The 21,313-nt window shown below is 43.3% G+C and overlaps 1 pseudogene and 1 gene segment (V, D, J or C); both read left to right on the top strand.

Annotated features, from left to right (window-relative positions):
* Positions 1 to 7,171: 7,171 nt before the first annotated feature.
* On the top strand, positions 7,172 to 7,969 carry LOC129023671 (immunoglobulin kappa variable 1-27-like). The segment is given in 2 exon segments: positions 7,172 to 7,577; positions 7,701 to 7,969. Coding segments are annotated over 2 exon segments (318 nt in total).
* A 10,508-nt stretch (positions 7,970 to 18,477) lies between these two features.
* LOC134739366 (immunoglobulin kappa variable 2-28-like) lies at positions 18,478 to 21,313 on the top strand (annotated as a pseudogene).

Below are 21,313 nucleotides of genomic sequence, written 5' to 3'. Positions count from 1 at the left end.
GTTTTACTTCAGGTGTCAGTGTACATGAATCCACCTCTCTGACTTCCCAATCTCATGGGAGCGCCTCTCGTTGAACAACACTAAAGAAACCATAGAGAGAAAAGGGGTTTTGGAAAATGTGCTCCTAGAAGTGATAGTAATGATGGGGAATTGACAGCTGACAGGCAAGTAAGGTGACGGTTTCCACAAGGCTCAAAATGTTGCCAGTTATGATTTATCCCAGAATATGTTTGAATGTGCTTTCAACTATTACCAGCATGTTTGGGGTCATAGCAAGAAAACTTTATTAAGTCATAGATAAAATGGGAAAATCAGGAAATTGTATGAAATATACAGCAAGACTGTGTATGATGGCTCAGGCCTGTAATCCTGTGATAGTTAGTACAGTGTCAACTTGATTAGATTGAAGGATGTAAATATTGTTCCTGGCTGTGTCTGTGAGGGTGTTGCCAAAGGAGATTATTGTTTGAGTCAGTAGGCTGGGGAAGGCAGACCCCCCAATTAATCTGGTGGGCATCATCTATTCAGCTGACAGTGAATATAAAGGAGGCAGAAAAAGATGAAAAAGTGAGGCTGGCCTAGCTTTTCTACATCTTTCTCCTGTGCTGGATGCTTCCTGCCCTTGAACATTGGACTCCAAGTTCTTCAATTTGGAGACTCAAACTGGCTGTCCTTGTTCCTCAAGCCTGCAGACAGCATATTGTGGGGCCTTGTGATCCTGTAAGTTAATAAGTAATAAACTCATATATATGAGTTATATATAAATCCATATATATAATATGAGTTATATGTAAACTCACATATATAATATGAATTTATTATGTGTTGATTATATTACATATTAACTTACATATATATGTCACATATATAATATATAAATATATGCACATACACACACACACACACACGCACATGCATCCTATTAGTTCTCTCCCTCTAGAGAATCCTCACTAATACAGATTTTGGTGCCAGGAGTGGTTCTATAGGAATAGAATATTAAGAAAGGAGTTCTTTCGTTAGTTTTGGTGTTTCTGGAGTTTCGTTGGTTTGCAGGGTTTCTGGAGTTGGCTGTGTGATATGATTAGACCCCAAAATGCTAAGGATTGTACTTCTAATAGTATGGAGAACACTGATAGTCCTTGACATGAATGGTTTAGAGAATTACACAAAATAAATACATTTGACACTCCTGAATCATCACTGATGACAGGCAAGGAGTTTAGTGACTCTATACTTAATACCCTTGACAAACGCTTTGCAAAATAGATTTGTGAGGGAAGCACCTGCATCTTTGAAGAGCCCTATAATGGCTCTTCTCTGTATGTCAGATCTAATGGAGAGAACTGCAGTCACTCAATTATAAAATTTAAATACAATTGAGAATAATTGGACCCTGAGGTGGCAGGGGCCAAGTGGTGGCACTCAACCTTCAAAGGCGTGGTGGGCATAGCTACAGTAATGGACAGGAGAGATAAAGCAGCAATCAGAATAGTCTGACTCATGTAGAGCTCTGGCATTGGCTAATAAATCATTGTGTTCCTAGAAGTGAAATTGATAGGAAGTCTAATGCAGTCCTACTTAATTTATATAAGGAGAAAATTTGTAGGTCAAACAGACAAACGACTAATTGGAATGATAAAAACAGAGATTCATGGCCCCTCCATCAATTTCCAGACTTGGAACACCAAGTTTTACAGACCCAGAACACCTTGAATGAAGGGGAGGCCAGGTCTCCTTGAGGAAGGAACCCACTACATTACTGACCATTTATGAAGTGAATCCTTCTCCCATCCTTCCCCAAAGAGACCTCTGGCCTTTTACCAGGGTAACTGTGCATTGGGGAAAGGGAAATGATAAGATATTTCAGGGACTCCTGAACACTGGCTCTGAGCTGACGTTGATTCCACCCACACATCATTGCAGTCCTCCAGCTAAAGTAGGGGCTTATGGAGGTCAGGTAATTAATGGAGTTTTAGCTGAGGTCCAACATAGTGGGTGCAGTGGGTCTCTGGACTCATCCTGTGGTCATTTCTGCAGTTCCAGAATGCATATTTGGTATAGACATACTTAGCAGCTGGCAGAACCCCCACATTGGCTTCCTCACTGGTAGAGTGAGTGCTATTATGGTGGGAAAGGCCAAATGGGAGCCACTAGAGCTGCCTCTACCTAGAAAGATAGTAAATCAAAAACAATAATACATCCCTTGAGGGACACCATCAAGGACCTGAAAGATTCAGGGGTGGGGATTCCCACCACATCCCCATTCAACTCTCCTGTTTAGACTGTGCAGAAGGCACATGGATCATGGATAAGGACTGCGGATTATTGTAAGCTTAAATAAGTGGTAACTCAAATTGATGTACCAGGTGTGGTTTCATTGCTTGAGGAAATTAGCACATCTCTTTGTACCTGGTATGCAGCCATTGACTTGGCAAATGCCTTTTTCTCCATTCCTGTCCATAAGGGCCACCAGAAGCAAGTTGTCTTCAGCAGGAAAGGCCAGCAATATGCCTTTACTGACCTACCTCACGGGTGTATCAACTCTCTGGCTTTGTGTCATAATGTTATTTGAAGAGAATTTGATCGCCTTTCTCTTCCACAAGATATCACACTGGTCCATACCATTAATGACATTATGCTGGTTGGATCCTGTGAGCAAGAAATAGCAAACACACTAGACTTACTGGTGAGATATTTGTGTGCCAGAGGATGGGAAATAAATCTGACTAAAATTTAGGGATCTTCTACCTCAGTAAAATTGCTAGGAGTCCAGTGGTGTGGGGTCTGTCGAGATATTCCTTCTAAGGTGAAGAACAAGCTGCTGCATTTGGCTCCTCTTACAACCAAGAAAGCGGCACAACACCTAGTGGGCCTATTTAGATTTTGGAGGCAACACATTCCTCATTTGAGTGTTACTCCCGCCCATTTATTGCGTGACACAAAAGGTTGCCCATATTCATTGGGGTTCAGAAAAAGAGAAGGCTCTGCAATAGGTCCAGGCTGCTGTGCAAGCCACTCTGCCACTTGGGACATATGACCCACCAGATCCAATGGTGCTTGAGGTGTCCGTGGCAGATAGAAATGCTGTTCTGAGCCTTTGGCAGACCCCCATATGTGAATCACCGTGGGGGCCTCTAGGATTTTGGAGCAAGACCCTGCCATCTTCTGCAGATAAACTACTCTCCTTTTGAGAGACAGCTCTTGGCCTGTTACTGGGCTTTGATGGAAACTGATCATTTGACTATGGGTCAACAAGTCACCATGCGACCTGAACTGCCCATCATGAAGTGGGTGCTTTCTGACCCATCTAGCCATAAAGTGGGTCATGCATAGCTGTATTCCATCATCAAATGAAAGTGGTATATATGTGGCTCGGCTCGAGTAAGTCCTGAGGGCACAAGGAAGTTATGTGAGGAAGTGGCTGAAATGCTCATGGTCTCTACTCCCGCCACCCTTCCTTCTCTCCCACAGCCTGCACCGATGGCCTCATGGGGAGCTCCCTACGATCACTTGAGGGAGGAAGAGAAGACTAGGGCCTGGTTCACAGATGGTTCTTCATGATATTCAGGCACCACCAAAAGCGGTCAGCTGCAGCACTACAGCCCCTTTCCAGGACATCTCTGAAGGACAGTGGTGAAGGGAAATCTTCCCAGTGGGCAGAACACTGAGCAGTGCACCTAGCTGTGCACTTTGCATGGAAGGAGAAATGACCAGGTGTGTTTTCATATAGTGATTCATTGGCTGTAGACAATGGTTTGGCTGGATGGTGAGGGACTTGGAAGAAGCATGATTGGAGAACTGGTGACAAATTTGGGGAAGAGGTATGTAGATGGACCTCTCTGAGTCATCAAAAACTGTGAAGATATTTGTATCCCATGTGAGTGTTCACCAACGGGTGACCTCAGCAGAGGAGGATTTTGATAATCAAGTGGATAAGATGACCTGTTCGTGGATACCACTCAGCCTCTTTCCCGAGACACCCCTGTCATCGTCCAATGAGCCCATGAACATAGTGGCCATGGTGGCAGGGATGGAGGCTATGCATGGATTCAGCAACGTGGACTTCCACTCACCAAGGCTGAACTGTCTGTGGCCACTGCTGAGTGCCCAATTTGCCAGCAGCAGCAGAGACCAACACTGAGCCCTTTGTATGGCACCATTCCCTGGGGTGAGCGGCCAGCTACCTGGTGGCAGGTTGATTATATCAGACCTCTTCCATCAAGGAAAGGGCAGAGGTTTGTCCTCACTGGAATAGACACTTACTCCAGATATGGGTTTGCCTACCTGCACGCAATGCTTCTGCCAAGACTACCATTCATAGACTCACGGAATGCCTTATCCACCATCACAGTATTCCATACAGTATTGCCTCTGACCAAGCACTCACTTTACAGGTAAAGAAGTGGGGCAGTGGGCTCATGCTCATGGAATTCACTGGTCTTACCATGTTCCCCATCATCCTGAAACAGCTGGATTGATAGAACAGTGGAATGGCCTTTTGAAGTCACAATTACAATGCCAACTAAATTACAATACTGTGCAGGGCTGGGGCAAAGTACTCCAGAAGGCCTTGTAGGCTCTGAATCAGCGCCCAATGTATGGTACTGTTTCTCCCATAGCCAGGATTTACAGGTCCAGGAATCAAGGGGTGGAAGTGAAAGTGGAACCACTCACCATCACCCCTAATGATCCACTAGCAAAATGTTTGCTTTCTGTTCCCGCGACATTACGTCCTGATTTACTAGACATCTTAGTTCCAGAGGGAGGAATGCTGCCACCAAGAGACAAAATAACGATTCCATTAAATGGGAAGTTAAGATGGCCAGCTGGGCATTTTGGGCTCCTCCTACCTTTAAGTCAACAGGCTAAGAATGGAGTTACAGTGTTGGCTGTGGTGAGTGACCCAGACTATCAAGATGAAGTCAGTCCACTACTCCACAACGGAAGTGAGGAAGAGTATGCGTGGAATACAGGAGATCCATTAGGGCGTCTCTTGGGATTATCATGCACTCTGATTAAGGTCAATGGGAAACTACAACAGCCCAACCCAGGTAAGACCATAAATGGTCCAGATCCCTCCGGGGTCACAACCTGCTGAGGTGCTTGCTAAAGGCAAAGGAAATACAGAATGAATAATGGGAGAAGGTAGTAATCAATACCAGCTATGACCATGTGACCAGCTGCAGAAATGAGGACTGGAACTGTCATGAGAATTTCTTTCTTCTTTTCTTAAAAACATCTTTGTGCATATATACACATGTACTAAGAAAATATCTTCATTTCATTTCCTTTTTCTTTATCAGGTGACATAAGAGTTATTGACTTCATATCAGCATTTAAGCATTGTTCACTTTATGTAATAGTATTTGGGTTGGGGATTGGTGCGTTTCTGGCTGTAGGAAGGATAGTTATGTTAGGTGTAATTATGACCATATTATTGTCTTTATTTTAAGATTATGTATGATCTCAGGAGATGTGTATGTGTTCAAGGTGACAAGGGGTGGGCTTGTGCTGGTTAATACTGAGTGTCAACTTGATTGGATCGAGGCGGTAAAGTATTGGTCCTGGGTGTGTCTGTGAGGGTGTTGCCAAAGGAGATTAACATGTGAGTCAGTGGGCTGGGAAAGGCAGACCCACCTTTAATCTGTGTGGGCACAATCCAATCAGCTACCAACACAGCTAGACTATAAGCAGGCAGAAAAATGTGAAAAGAGATGGGCCTCGCCTCCCAGCCTACATCTTTCTCCCGTGCTGGATGCTTCCTGCCCTCGAACATGGACTCCTAGTTCTTTAGTTTTGGAACTCTGGCTGGCTCTCCTTGCTCCACAGCCTGCAGACATCCTATTGTGAGACCTTGTGATTGTGTGAGTTAATACTTTATAATAAACTTCCTGTATTAGCCAGTGACATCTAGAGGGACAGAACTAACAGGAGATTTATATGTATACACACATACATACACACACATATATATATACATATATATATAAATGGAAGTTTCCGTTTTTCCCTCAAAACTAGTACGTTCCCCCAAGTTCAGGCCCCTGAATAGGCAGCAGGAGGGTGTATGCAGAGTCTCCACTACAGTGATTTGACCACTCCTAGTCAGGCATCAGTAATACTCCCCAGAACCCCAGGCTGAAGCCCACTGATGCTGATGTAGTTCAATCCACTTCCTCTGCGACTGCACCAGGCTGAGATGCCTTGGCCCCTGTTAAAGATGTGACATATAATGGATGCGAATCTGTGTTCAGTTTTGTCCAAATCCAAGTGATTTCTCCATATACATGGGTATTTGCTGGAAAGGAGATGGAGACTCTCTGTCCTAGATGTGGGACAGGAGGCTGGCACCTGGGTTAGGATGACCTTCCCTCACTGCTAAAGAGTAAAAGAGGAAAGTGGCATTGATAGTGCAATGCAGGGATATGCCCTGAGCAGCAGCTGCCCTCACTAGGAGGGAGGACTCACTGTCTTGGTCTTTCCCAAGCTCTCCTCGTCTCCTGCTCTCCAGGAATCCAGGCTCCAGAGGAGCTCCTCCTGAGTCCCCAGGAACATGCTAGTGGGCAGTGCAGCCCAGACCATTACTCAGGGAATATGGAATTAGTCTTTTTTTTTGGAGACAATTGATCCCTGGATAATTTCAAGTTTATCCTAATTCATGCTTCTGTAATTGGAGGAAGAAACAAGTGACTTTTTTTATTTTTAAAGTAATCAGGTCTAGCATCACTACTCAGCCCTTCATGCTGATGAATCCTGGGAAGAAATAACCAATGACAGAAACAGGAATAGAATATGGAGGCCCTGAAACCAAAAATAAGATGCATTCCATAAAATCCCTGGCATTAAAGAGGTACATAGGTTTGGATAATGGTAGATCTGTGAGCAATACATGCTTTGAGGTTGAGGGTATCATCTTTGTGCATCTGCAGGGAATTGCTTGAACAGATAGTGATAATAATAATAATGAATTAAAGTCATTCCAAAATACTGAAAGTATTTGAATACTGAAATATATTTAGCATTATCTTGATAAATTTTTTTTAAAGGGAAGAAACAATTTCACACTCACAGAAATGTTGTAAGTATACCACAATGTATCCCCTTCCCTTTTAGAGTATATGGAATACCCGATGATCACACCCTCTAAAACTTTACTATCATTTTCCTACAGAGAAGAATATTCTCCTAAATAATCCCAGTACACCAATGGAATATATTATTTCATCAGGTACTCAGCAGTATTTCAAATTTTGAGAAGTATCAAAAAATGTGCTCTGTTACAAAGTGGTCCCCGGGAAGAAAACGTTATTTACAGAGATACCTGTACTGCCCTGCTTTGACCTGGGACCCTAGGGACATTGTTCCTATGCTGAGTTACTGAGATGAGCCAGCCCTGCAGCTATGCCCAGCCTGCTCCAACCCTGCTGATTTGCATGTTCCCAGAGCACAGCCCCCTGCCCTGAATACTTCTTAATAGGCTGGTCACACCCTGTGCAGGAGTCAGTCCCAGTCAGGACACAGCACGGACATGAGGGCCCCTGCTCAGCTCCTGGGGCTTCTGGTGCTCTGGCTGCCAGGTAAGGAAGGAGAACACTAGGAATTTACTCAGCCAGTGTGCTCAGTACAGCCTGGCTCTTCAGGGAGGGCTTCTTATAAATGGTTGATTGTGTAGATGTTTGTTTTTATGTTTCCAACCTCAGGTACCAGACATGATATCCAGATGACCCAGTCTCCATCCTCCCTGTCTGCATCTGTAGGAGACAGAGTCACCATCACCTGCCGGGCGAGTCACAGCATTAGCAATAAATTAGTCTGGTATCAGCAGAAACCAGGGAAAGCCCCTACTCTCCTAATTCATGCTGCAACCAAACTGCAGACGGGGGTCCCATCCTGGTTCAGAGGCAGTCAATCTGGGACAGATTTCACTCTCACCATCAGCAGCCTGCAGCGTGATGATTTGGCCACTTAGTACTATCAACAGCATTACAGTTACCCTCCTACTGTGTTGCAAGTGATAACATAAACCACACAGCGAAGCAGATGTGTGAGGCTGGGCTGCCCCTGCTGCTCCTCCTGGTGCCCTCATCTGCTGAGAGCAATTCTCAAATTGCAGTCAAACTTTGAAGGTCATTGGAAAGTTTTGGTAGAAGGGTCTATGACGTCTCCTGTATACCTTAACAGTCTTTCCTTCTCCTCATCCCCAGTAGCACAGACATGGCAATGTCTCTCCTGATTTCATTAAGAAGAGATTATTACACCTGAGGAGTCTGAGTTATGGTGTCAGTTGGAATTAATATCTCAAAGAATAAGCCACTCTTGAAATTCCAAGTAGGATTATTTTTCTAAATATAGGGAATGAGAGTCTAAACAACAGCTTTTAAAAGGCTTGGGGGCATGGTAGTCAAAGATGCAAATACTACAAGAGAAAGATTATTTGGATCTCCTCAAGAATCCAGAGTGCATCTTCCACAGAAGGTGTAATTGCCAATCATGTGGTCTTCAGACATGTCTGGGAAGCCCAGGTTCAGGGCTGCTGATGCTCTGCTTGGAGGGCCTGCCTGAATTCTGTAGCATTTGCTTACAATTGAACAGCCAGCATCTTATTCCAGAGGGAACTAGCACATGCAGATGATCCAGATTTAACAATCACACCTTTTCTTTATGGACGTTGCCCTCTTTGACTTTTCCCGCAGCCTTTTTCATTCACTGTACTTCTGCTGACCCCTCATGGCCATGTCTGTGCCTCCCTGCTGTCTCTGAAGCTGGGGAAGCAGCTCTGCCTGCACATGTGGCAGATCTCAGGGCCTGAAATGAGCATCACCTAGAACAGCCCTCAATCAGTGAGAACAGGTGAGGTGTATAAATACCCCAACTCCCTCACCTCTCAGGTGGAATAGCCCGGAGGCATTCTCTTATGTTTCCATGTGGGCTTCAGCTCTTGTGGTCCTCATGGGTAGCTGCTGGCTGACAGGCCTTTCACTGTCCATCATCTCTTCCCTGCCTCACTTTCTGCCTTCAGTCTCAGGGTTTCCTGCAGCTTGTAACTATGGTGCTCACATGGGAATCCTTGTCGTTAGAAACCCAACCTAAGACTATAGGCAAATCCTCATTAGTGGAGGTGTCATCAAATTGTTGATACTTCTCCTAATGGGTAGAGAAATTTAGAAAATGTCAAAAACATTTAATTTGTTTTATCAGTCTCTCATAGATTCTGATTAAATAGCAATTCCTTTCTTCTGGGTCACAACATCAGAGGAGCCCCTAACAAATAGCTCCACACTGTGAGGTCCACATTAGAGCAGCAGGAGAAGAATCCTCCAGCCCAGGAAACACCCAGACCAGAGGGCCCTGACTCAGAGCCCTTCAGCTCTCTTGCTTTGTAAAGCTGCTGGCTGCTCCCTGTTCTCCCTTCTCCCAGCCGTGAGACTTTGGATTCTTCTTTAAGGAAGGCAGTTGGCAGACAATTAGGGGGTTTGGTAGTCTGAGTAAATTACTATCCCCCCATGAAAAGATGTTCACCTTCTACCCTCTGGAACCATAAAATTAGCCTTATACGGCAAAAGGAATTTAAAATCAGCCCCTTCTGCAGTTTCTTTTACAAAATGCAACTTTCTCAAAGACTTTAAATCTCTGAACAGCTTTATTTCAGACTTGGGGGAAGGGTCACATCTTTCCTTGCCCTGACCCTTCCTCCTCTCTTCCATTAGTTTCCATCTCTGACTCCAACCTTCCCCCTTTCTTCATAATTAGATTGTGTCCTGCAAATCTAATTTGTCCTCCTACTAGGAAATCCCACCCTCCTCAGGAGTAATGAGATCTGACCCCTAGACTCTCAGACACCTGCTGTGTACAAAACTCAATCTGGGGGTTTACCCAGAAGATTTTCTCCCTACATGGAATTCTGGTGCTAGCTCTCCTTGTAGTAAACTGTGCTCTGTCTCTTGTCCAATGCCTGCCCTGGGAGACTCCTGGAGAGGGGCTCTGGTTAAGGTCGTCAGGCCTTGACTTCAAGGAAACCTGTGCTTATTTAAATCTTGGGATGTGCAACCCGTTTATACAGAGCCATGGCAGGAACGACCTGCCCAACCACACTCCCCTTGCCCTTAGGTCTAGAAGCAGCAGGCTCCCTGGACACTCCGAGATGCTCTTCCTGGCCCTGCTCCTCTGCCTCCTGGTGATGGGCTTTCAGGGTGAGTGCATTTCCCACTGCAGACCATGCAGGGGCTTTAGCCCTTGACATGGGGATAATGAGCTCAAATGTGCTTTGGAAATTATAGTGTAACATATAGAAGTGATTTGCCTTAACTCTCATTAGGAAACTGAGGCACCGAGTCCGGGACTAACCAGGAGGCAGAGGTGCATACAGCCCTGAACCTGTTCCCAGCCTCTCTGAGGACCATGGAGCCTCTGTCCCTGCTCACACCCCATGTCCACCTCTCTTCAGAGCTCACTGTGGTTCCGGTCAGGCTGTGAAGAATGGACCTGACCATTAGACCCTCAGGGTGGGCTCTACCATGCTTGTATCCCCTTTCATAGGTGCCCTGGTCCTGAGAACCACTCCCCAGCCAATTCTATCTTGATTCCGATCAAATGCAAAGATGTGAGGGCCCAGGAGTACTAATTTCTGTCATGTTTAAGCATAACAGGGTCTTCTAAGGAACAGGACAGGTTTCTAGAAATCCTTTGAGAGAAGTAATTCATTGTGCTGCCTGAATGGGGTGTCCTTGCAGGATGCAGGGGACAGACTATCCTAACTCCATCTCCAGAGACCCTAGCAGCATCTGGAGGTGACTTTGTCTCTATCACCTGCAGAAGCAGCACAGATGTAGGCACTTCCATCACCTAGGACAAACAAGAGATCCCAGGAGGCTCCTAGGCTGCTGCTCTTTGGGGCTTCTTCCCAGGCTGCTGGAACCACTTCCAGTTTCCAGGGAAGTTTCTGGTTTTTGCTTCTCCCTCTCCATCCATGGAGTTGGAGTGTTTTCCTGCCAGCAGCCCTTCAGTTGGCTTCTTACAGTGACAAGTCCCCAACCAAAAATACCCATTCTGGATGGAAGATTCTGCCCTGATGCAAAGACACTTGCTTCCTGCAGAAGCCATAATCTGAGAGTGTGAAGGGTCCATATTACAGTTGTCTTTGTTCTCAGAGTCTGTGATTTCTGGCCTGTTGATACAGGGGAAGATTGAAGAGTTATTACTTCATGTTTACACCCAATCTACAAAGAGGGAGAGGCAAAGGGGTGTGAAGCTAAGGTGTTTCCTAGACAGGTGCTTTCCCTGGATTGATAGATTAATTTTTCAATTTTCTTGCAGCATATCAGAACACTCCAAAACTTAAAGGAGTGAAACAACAATTTATTATTTGTTGTGATTCTGTGGGTTGGTTGGGAGGTTTCTCATGCAGCTGCAGTCAGCTGAATGGTTTTTATGTGTCATGAACTGAACTATTTTTATGACAAGTATGTTTTATTCTCATCTTCAGCTGAAAATAGTGAGGCAGGAGAGGTCATGAAATGCCTCCAAGGGGTGCATTACATCCAAATTGTAAGCCAGGATTCTACTCAGAAAATCTGATTCACAGAAGTCAGTGAGGAGTGTGACAAGACAGGGATTCTGCAGGGCTACCTGGATGGGACACTGTGAGAGGCCCCAGAACTGCTGCTAGAGAGTGGAGTGGTCCCTGTGCAACAATTTGAGCACATGGTTTTGTCTCTTAACACCTTTGAGAAGTTCATTAATAGATATTAAGGTCAGTAGTGTGATTAAAATGGCATTTTCAATAGCTAAGAATCACAGAAAAATGTTACTTTATGTGACTCCTAAGATAATGACAAGGAAACAAGAAAATAATATGAAGGCAAAAGAGAAAACATTAGACTGAGGCCTTTGGATAGCAGGTTGAGACTCCTAGTAGTGGAGAGCACGTGGGCATCTTCTTTCAGGAGATGTGAACAAGGAGGGAAAGGGAATGTGAACTAGAGCAAAATCTTGGTTACTCACCAGACGCCTAAGAGGAAATCAGAAGTCTTCTTCCTGAGCACCAGAAGGCAGAGAAAAAATTCTCCATGAAAAAAACAAACAAGAGAACTTAGAGGAATTGCATGCTCAACACATTCCACAAAACACCTTGCAACCAACAGAGGTGGAGCCAATAATCTCAGAACTCAAATGTTTCCCAAATCTCACCATTTCCCCACCTTCACCCCCACTGCTCCACACTAGTGAAACCAACATCATCTTCATCTTAGACCATGGCCAGGCTCTCCTCAGATCACCCAGCTTCTCCCCTCACCCACCAGCAGTCTACTCCCAATTCAGTAGCCAGAGTGATCTTTTAAATAGATGAATAGTGCTTCTCCAGGATCAAAATCTCACAAAAGTTTCCACATCACACAGAGTAAAAGGCCAATTCCTTCCAATGCCTACCTGGCCCCATCTTCCCTGAACTCTCCCTGTTACTTATGCAGCTGCTTTCATGGTTCTGTCCTCTGACTCACTGGACTCCAGACTCGACTCTCTGGTTTCCTGGTTCTGCCCTAAAGGAGCCTCACACAGTCCCACCCTTGGAGCTCTACTCACTGGTCCCTCAGCAGTGATGCTTTTCTCCAGACCCCTCTTGGGCTCCCTCCCTGACTCCCAAAGACAACCTAGAACTTCCCATCTTAATGATCTCTCTGAATGTGTTCATAGGACACCCTACTCCATGCTTTTGCTGGAGGCGTTTTTCATGTTCTGCCTTATAATTTATTTCTTTATGATTTTACACTTTATAGGCTGACTCCCTTTAGAGGAATTTAAGCTTCATGGGATCGGGGCCATTGTCTATTATTTGCATTGCTGTATCCCAGTGTATTGGGAGTACCTGGCAAACAGTAGGTGCTCAGTGGGGGGCACTCTTCCCAGCAGTCTGTATGTCTAGAAGTCTGGGAAGATTGTAAAGAGTGGATTAAACTGCTTGTTATATGGAAATGTTTCCTTTTCCTTTTTTTATTCCTTTTTCATACTCAGTCTTTAGGAAATAAGGAAAATTATAATTCTCAGAACTTATATCCTTTTCTCAAGTGATATTTTAGGTTCTATTTCCTGAAAACATATAATGGCAATATAACATTATTGTACTCAATTGATTATATTACATATATAATGATATATGTACTATATAATGATATATGTACTACACAAGTCATAACTACAGTAAAATTGACTTTCCATTTAAAAGACAAAACATATCAGATTATATCAGGAGTAAAATAATTGATATTTCAGTTTTGTTAGCTAAGAAAGAAAACTGAGTACATTACTTAGATGTTTAGATAAGAAAGAAAACAAATTTTCACAATTGTTATTAATAATTTTAAATGGAATATAATTTAAAGAGCTTCTCAGCCTGTTCAGGGGAACCTTGCTCACCGCTACATGTTCACAATTCTGAGGAACACAAGAAAACCCCAGATAAGATTCTTGTTTCCATCAGTGGTGTGAACAGAGGTTTTCAAAACTGTTAAAGGGAAAAGAGTCTGAGTGTGGGTGAATGGTTGTGTTGTACAGAATGGAGAGCTCTAGAGAAGAGAAAATACCACCCCCAATTTTTCCTGGCCAGCTGGACAGCACCATCGTCTGTCTGCAGAGAGTGGAATCACACAATGATGAGTCTGAGCCTGGAGTCTGCTTATCTTTGCAGCTGTGGTCACTCATGCACCCACAGTGCTTGGCCTAACAAAGTGATGTCCTTTACTAGTTATTCCAAATAATGGAAAATGTTCAGGGCTCATAGAAAAGATGTCTAAGCTGCAAAGGAAAAGTGTGTATAGAAGATGAATTTCTGATCAATGACTTCAGCCAGGTACAATCATGCAGCCAGGAAGATGACTGGGCATGTTAGGGGAAGAAAGAGAAAAGGAAACCATAGATTTTTATTTTTTCTTTCAAGAGGTTTGTACTAAACACCATCTGTCTGAGCCTAGGTAATTGGTGAGGTAGGAGGACAGGGATTAAATTGTGAGTCCAGAAGGGAGAAGGTCTACCCTCTTGCTGAGCCAATAGCCTTTCTGATCTGACCACTTGGGCAGGGGCTTCTCAATGAAAAAAAGAGGAGGCAGGTGGTCTCTGCAGCTAGAAGCACAGCAATTCCAATGCTTCTTTGCATGTTCCTCCTAGCCACGCTGCTGTTCAGAGCCCATATCAATACCTGGGTCAGAACTCAGGGCAAGAGCTGCTCAGTTAGGACCAGAGAGACTCATGGAAGCCCCATCTCAGCTTCTCTGCCTCCTGTACTCTAGCTCCCAGGTGAGGGGAAGAGGAGATGGCTCTACACTGAAACTCTCTCAACCTTGTTGGTTCCTCTGACCTGGCATCCCTGCTGAGCAAGAACAGTAATTATAATTCCATGTAGATTAGTGACTGTGGCTATACTATGAAGATTGTGGGCTTGATGCAGTTTATATGAGTGACTTTCCTGTTTTATTCCAATCTCATGTACCTCCAGAGAAGTTATATTGATGCAGTCTCTTGAATCCTTGTCTTTGTCTTCAGGGAAAAGAGACTCTCTCATCTGTGTGTGCAGTCAGAGCATTGGCAGCTCCTTAGCCTGGTATCAGCAGAAACCTGGAAAGGCTCCCTGGTTCCTCATCTAAGGTGCATCCAACAGGGCCACTAGCATCCTAGAGGGGTTTAGTGGTCGTGGATCGGAGACAGACTTTACTATCACCATCAGCTGCCTGAAGCCTAAAGATTTTTCACTTCTTTGTCTCTTTTTTATCCTTGTTTGTTTAAAGTCTGTTTTGTCAGAAACGGTAACCCCTTCTTTTTTCTGTTTTCCATTTCCTTGGTAGATTTTTCTCCATCCCTTTATTTTGAGCATATGTGAATCATTGCATGTGAGATGGGGCTCTCGAAAACAGCATACCAATGAGTCTTAGTTCTTTTTCCAACTTTCCACTCCGTGTCTTTTAATTGAAGCACTTAGCCCATTTACTTCTAAGGTTAGTATGAATATGTGTGGGTTTGATCGTGTCATCATGATGTCATCTGGTTATTTCACAGACTTGTTTATGTGATTGCTTTATTGCGTCACTTGTTTGAGTACTTCAGTGTGTTTTTGTAGTGGCTGGTAATGGTCTTTCCTTTCCATACTTAGTGCTTCCTTCAGGAGCTCTTGTAAGGCAGGTTTGGTGGTGATGTATTCCCTCAGCATTTGCTTGTCTTAAAAGGATCTTATTTCTCTTCACTTATGAAGCTTAGTTTGGCTGGACATAATATTCTGGGTTGGAGTTTCTTTTCTTTTAGAATGTTGAATATTAACCCACAATTTCTTCCAGTTTGTAGTATTTCTGCTTAGAGATCCACTGTTAGTCTGATGGGCTTTTGTTTGTAGGTGAGCTGGCCTTTCTCTCCAGCTGCCTTTAAAATTTTTGCTTTCATTCCCACCTTGGAGAATCTGACAATTATGTGTCTTGGAAATGATGTTCTTGTAGATTATCTTACTTTTGTGTTCTCCAAATTTCCTGAATTTGAATGTTGGCCTCTCTAGATAGGTGGGGGAATTTTTCATAGATGATATCCTGAAATATATTCTCCAGGTTTGTTTCATTTGACCCATCCCTTTCAGGTATACCAATCAGCTGTAGAATGGGTCTCTTTACATAATCCAATATCTCTTGGAGGTTTTGTTTATTCCTTTTCATTATTTTTTCTATATTCCTGCCTGCTCACCTTATCTTAGTCAGTGTTCAAGCTCTGAGATTCTTTTCCCCACATGGTATGTTGTGCTATTAATACTTGTGATTACACTATGAAATTCCTGTAGTGTTTTTCAGATCTAACATGCTAGTTATGTGCTTCTCTGTACTGGCTATTTTTTCTGTCATCTGCTGAAATTTTTTTTCATTATTTTTAGCTTTCTTGAGTTGGGTTACAACATACTCCTGCAACTCAATGAATTTTATTCCTATTCCTATTATAAATTCTACTTCTGTCATTTCAGCCATCTCAGGTTCAGCCCGGATGTGAACCCTTGATGAAGAGGTGATGTAGTCATTTGGCAGAAAGAAACCATTCTGGCTTTTTGAGTTTTCAGTGGAGAACTAATTGATTAATTTTTTTTGTGCTTAGTGCTTTGTGTATCTTCTATACAAAATCTTTTTTTACATGTATAGTCATAAAATATCTTTTTATGGTATTGTTTAAAAGCTTTATACTTATGACTTTACATTTCAGGTTATGATTTACAATTAATATGCGTATCAATATAGAGGTAAAATGTGCAGGATAAGATTAATTTTGATGTCATATGGATATCCAATTGATCCAATATAATTCAGTTATCATATCTTTTTTCTACTAAATCACTGCTATGGTCTGATTGTGTCCCCTCCAAAGTTCCTGTTGAAACTGAATTTTCAAGGCAACAGTATTAGACATTGGATTCTTTGGTGATTAGCTCATGAGGGCTCTGCACTCATGATAAGATTAATAAGATTAATAATGCCTAAGAAAAGTGGCTTCACATTGATTCCAGCCTTCATCTGGCCCCCCCCCCCAAAAAAAACCACATAAACACACACAAAATAGCAAAACCAACAATTAGACAGCTATCCAAGAAAGAAAACAGCCCTTGGAGTGCTCCAGAATCCAATTAAAGAAGTGCAGGAACACAATGGGAGAAAAGCCCAGAGTAACCATACAGAAAGGATGGCTGGGAGATGGCACATCTGAGAGTTTTGAGGCAGCCAGGGGCAAAGAAGCAGGAGGCAAGTGTTACCAGCCAGGAGGCAGGGCCACTGCAGTCCCCGTGGCCTGCTCTGTGGAGGACCCTGCAGCCTTCGCAGCTGAGGACCTCAGTATCCCCCAAGGCAGCTCCACTCTACAGCTTTCCTAATGAAGGCCCCTTAGTGTTCATTAATAAGGATCACAACAGCCTGCTCCAAAGAGGACACTGGTGATTTTGGCACTAAAAAAATCTGCAGCCATGGGCATGTACATCACCACAGAGAGGAAGATACTGCGACCTTCCCTCCACATCTTCCCAAGAAACAGCCACTGTTGTGCGGCCGCCTCCCAGCCCCAACTCTGCATCATCCCAACCCAGGCTCCAGGACCTCATCCTGTGTTGGCAACTCAGACCCTGAGCCACTTCCATGTGGACCAGCCCAGGCCCAGGCCCAGGCCCAGAGCTGCTGTCACTACAAGTGCACCCACACTCCAGAGACTGGCCTGAGGCTGCTCCGGAAATTACCTAGGACATAACGTAAAAAGAGAATGTACAGCAACATAGTAGAGTGAATTGCAGAGAATAACCACACAGAGAGCATCTCTGGGAGGTGGCACACCTGAGAGACCTGAGAAATTTTGGCAAATGTGTCAAGGGTAATGAGACACATTAGTCTATGAGATCAAAAAAATTGAAACTTATCCAGGATAAACATCAAGACATGCATCATTATACAGATTGTAGTTAAAATGCAGAATCACATACAAAGTGAAAATCTCAAATGTATCAAGAAAATACTGGTTTCTTATACCAGAGAAACAGTAACAAAACACTTGGTTAACTGTTCATGGGACCAATAGAGGCAGAAGACAGTGAGATTACATATTTACATGCTGGGTGGAAGGGACTCGCCCAAGGATTCAATATCCAGTGAAGATATGCTTCAAAAATAAAGGTAAAGTACAAACACTTCTTTATGAACAAAATGAAGAGAAATGTTTACTTGCAGATATATTCTATAAGATATTCAAGAGGAAATTTTTCAGAATCACAGGAAATGACAGCAGATGGTAATCTGAATGCACAGAAATAAATGAAGATTTCAGAAACAGTAAAGAGGAAGAAGCAAGGAAAAAACAAAAATAAAAAAGTGTTTCCTTCAATTTTTGTGATGAATATGTGAATTCCAGTTACCTTGATTGAAATTGGGGAGCAGCTGTTGCCTGGGAAGGTGCATGAGGGATGAATCTGGAGAATTTGAAATATTCTAGAGATTAATCGGGATGGAGAACATACAGAAAACTTAGTTGCATATTTAACATTTCAGGTGTTTACTGGGTGTGTGTATTACCTCAAGAAAAAAAACTGAAAAAGCCAATTCTGGACTTAAACAAATACAAAAAAAGAAAGAAGAATTATCAATTACCTATGGAATCTCAGCCTTAGTAAGGAGAAGTGAAAAATGCCCCTGGGAAGTGCTAAGAAACAGGAAATCTAAGAGAGGAGACAAAAGGGACAGGGAATTTATCCTACTCATGCAGCATAGATTTTATCTCTGTTGGTTTCCCTCCAAACAGAGAAGACATTTAAGGAACTTTTCTCACAAGAAAGGACCCTTCACCCTTCCCTTGACTCTTTCCACTCCACTACACCCACCAGGGGATTCGTATGTTGTCCCCTAGGGAAGACCTTCCCTTGTGAGTCTGAGATAAAAGCTCAGCTCTAACCTTGCCTTGACTGATCAGGACTCCTCAGTTCACCATCTCACAATGAGGCTCCCTGCTCAGCTCCTGGGGCTGCTAATGCTCTCGGTCCCTGGTAAGGATAGAAATAAGATGAGGTGGGAAAATGGGGTGGGAGGGTGAGATCTGGGGTCTCCACAGCTTCCTATATTTATTTCAAACATGTGTTAGAGGCACGTGGTCTATGCTGCAGGAAAGAGAATTCATATTCTTGCCTTATGAATAACCAGGATTCTCCTTCCAGGAACTATGACCAGTGCTCTGGTTAAGATCTTGAAAGTAGAGTTTCGTACTGGCTAGTAAATTGTGCATTCATTTTAGAAAGTCTACTTTTGATGATATAAATCAAAACTTGAAAAAATATGTAACTGTAAATGAATATCATAAGGGAAATCATGAAAGTTGCTCATAGTGTAACGTTTATATAACCTTACACTTCTTTCATGTTATTTCAGGGTCCAGTGGGGATATTATGATGACCCAAACTCCACTCTCCCTGCTCGTCACCCCTGGATAGCTGGCCTCCATCTCCTTCTGCAGGTCTAGTCAGAGCCTTGTACACAGGGGGGAATAAACCTATTTGTTTGGTACCTGCAGAAGCCAGGCCAGTCTCTACAGCTCCTGATCTATTTGGTTTCGAACCGGGCCTCTGCAGTCCCAGACAGGTTCAATGGCAGTGGGCCAGGCACTGATTTCACGCTGAAAATCAGCCGGGTGGAGGCTGAGGATGTTGGGGTTTATTACTGCATGCAAGCTCTACAAACTCCTCCCACAGTGGTACAGCCCCCAAAAGAAACCTCCCTCCTGTGGCATCCCAGCTGCTCACATGCACTGCTTGTCTGGAGAGCAGCTCAGCAGGGTCTCTGGGTCTGCAGAACAGGAGGTTCTTGGAGAATTCAGGGCAGAGTTTGCTGCTGAGGACTATGGCCCATGAGAGCCTCAGTTGCACCTCAGTCCCACATGTTAAGGCTCCATCAGCTGTCACATGTGGCCATGTGCTCTGGGAACAACAAGCTCTAATGAAGCAAGAGCAAATGAAAACTCATCCTCATCCTCCCTCTCTTGCCCACATTTTTCGAGTCCATTTATTTGGCAGAACAATCAGATCATGGAAGCAGGTTAGTGGTAACTCAAGTGAAATACATGTTAGAAACGACTGGTTTGGGAATAGTTTTACACATGATAACATTTGGTCCTGCTGGGAAATTGCTATCTTTCCACTTTGCAAACTTTCTCTCTCCTTTAGCACTCACATGAAGCTGCCCTGCGTAGTATTATGATGAGAAAGCATCGTACACCCGCGTAGTATTATGATGAGAAAGCATCGTACACCCGCGTAGTATTATGATGAGAAAGCATCGTACACCCGCGTAGTATTATGATGAGAAAGCATCGTACACCCGTGTAGTATTATGATGAGAAAGCATTGTACACCCGCGTAGTATTATGATGAGAAAGCATCGCACACCCGCTGTCAGGGAAGTGTGGCTCGGGCCCTGCGTAGTATTATGATGAGAAAGCATCGTACACCCGCTGTCAGGGAAGTGTGGCTCGGGCCCTGCGTAGTATTATGATGAGAAAGCATCATACACCCGCTGTCAGGGAAGTGTGGCTCGGGCCCTGCGTAGTATTATGATGAGAAAGCATCGTACACCCGCTGTCAGGGAAGTGTGGCTCGGGCCCTGCGTAGTATTATGATGAGAAAGCATCATACACCCGCTGTCAGGGAAGTGTGGCTCGGGCCCTGCGTAGTATTATGATGAGAAAGCATCGCACACCCGCTGTCAGGGAAGTATGGCTCGGAATAAATAGACAAACTATTTGATTTTTTCCCACTGACAGATTTTTAAAATCCATGTCAAATATACGATAATAGTACCAAAATAGTTTGACATGCCTCAGTTACCTTTTGCTGATAGAAAAATGGAGGTCTTGCAATCCCAAAAGTGGACTTTGAAAATAAACAACATAATTCAGATGTAAAACATAAAGTTTATGTAATGTACCACAGGAAAAATGCAGAATTATATGTGATTTTTATGTCCTTCTTAAATTCTTAGAATTTTAAAATTATTTTACAGACATAGTATTTTAGAGAAGAAATATTTAGTTCTATGTTGTCATAAGAAAATGATTTAAAAAATGAAAAAATGCATTATTTTTGCATGACACTATTTTTTCCTGAAAATATATTTGAATCTTCTCTTTTAATAGATTGCATTGACAAGAGTGCACTAAATTTATCTGCTTTTTTAATTTGAGGGCTACGGTGTGATAAATATCTATATACATTTTGCCATGCAACTTTTAAACCTAACAGAAATGCTTTCTGTTAAAAAAGCAATAGTGCTTTCTCCACCATAATGCTAGAGAGGGCAGTTTCATGTGAGGGGTAAATGAGAGAGAAAGTTTCGAAAGTAGGAAGATGGCAATTTCCCAATATGACCAAGTGTTAACACGTAGAAAACTATTTCCAAACGAGTCATTTCTAACATGTATTTCACTTGTGTTGCCACTGATCTGCATCCATGATCTGATTTTTCTGCCAAATACATTTATATGAATCCGAGTAATGAGTGACGTCCGTTACATGTGATAATACGGTGTAGACACACATAAGACTGATTGAATTAATAGAACAAGATCCTGATGCAGGCTAAGGGCTTAAATTATACTTGAGATTATTTATTTTAAGATAATGGATTCCGTAGTAAGTACAATTAAGATTCCAATGTGTCATTTCTGTTATGTTTAAAAGTTGCATGGCAAAACATATACAGATATTTATCAGGCCATAGCCCAGGTGGCATCTGCAAACCAGGAAGAAGGTCTTTACCAGAAAGCGAACCGTGCTGGACATTGA

The sequence above is a fragment of the Pongo pygmaeus genome, chromosome 23, assembly GCF_028885625.2.
Source record: "Pongo pygmaeus isolate AG05252 chromosome 23, NHGRI_mPonPyg2-v2.0_pri, whole genome shotgun sequence".
Classification (NCBI taxonomy): domain Eukaryota; kingdom Metazoa; phylum Chordata; class Mammalia; order Primates; family Hominidae; genus Pongo; species Pongo pygmaeus.
The sequence above is the reverse complement of the archived record's forward strand: the minus strand, read 5'-3'. Positions and strand labels throughout refer to the sequence as shown.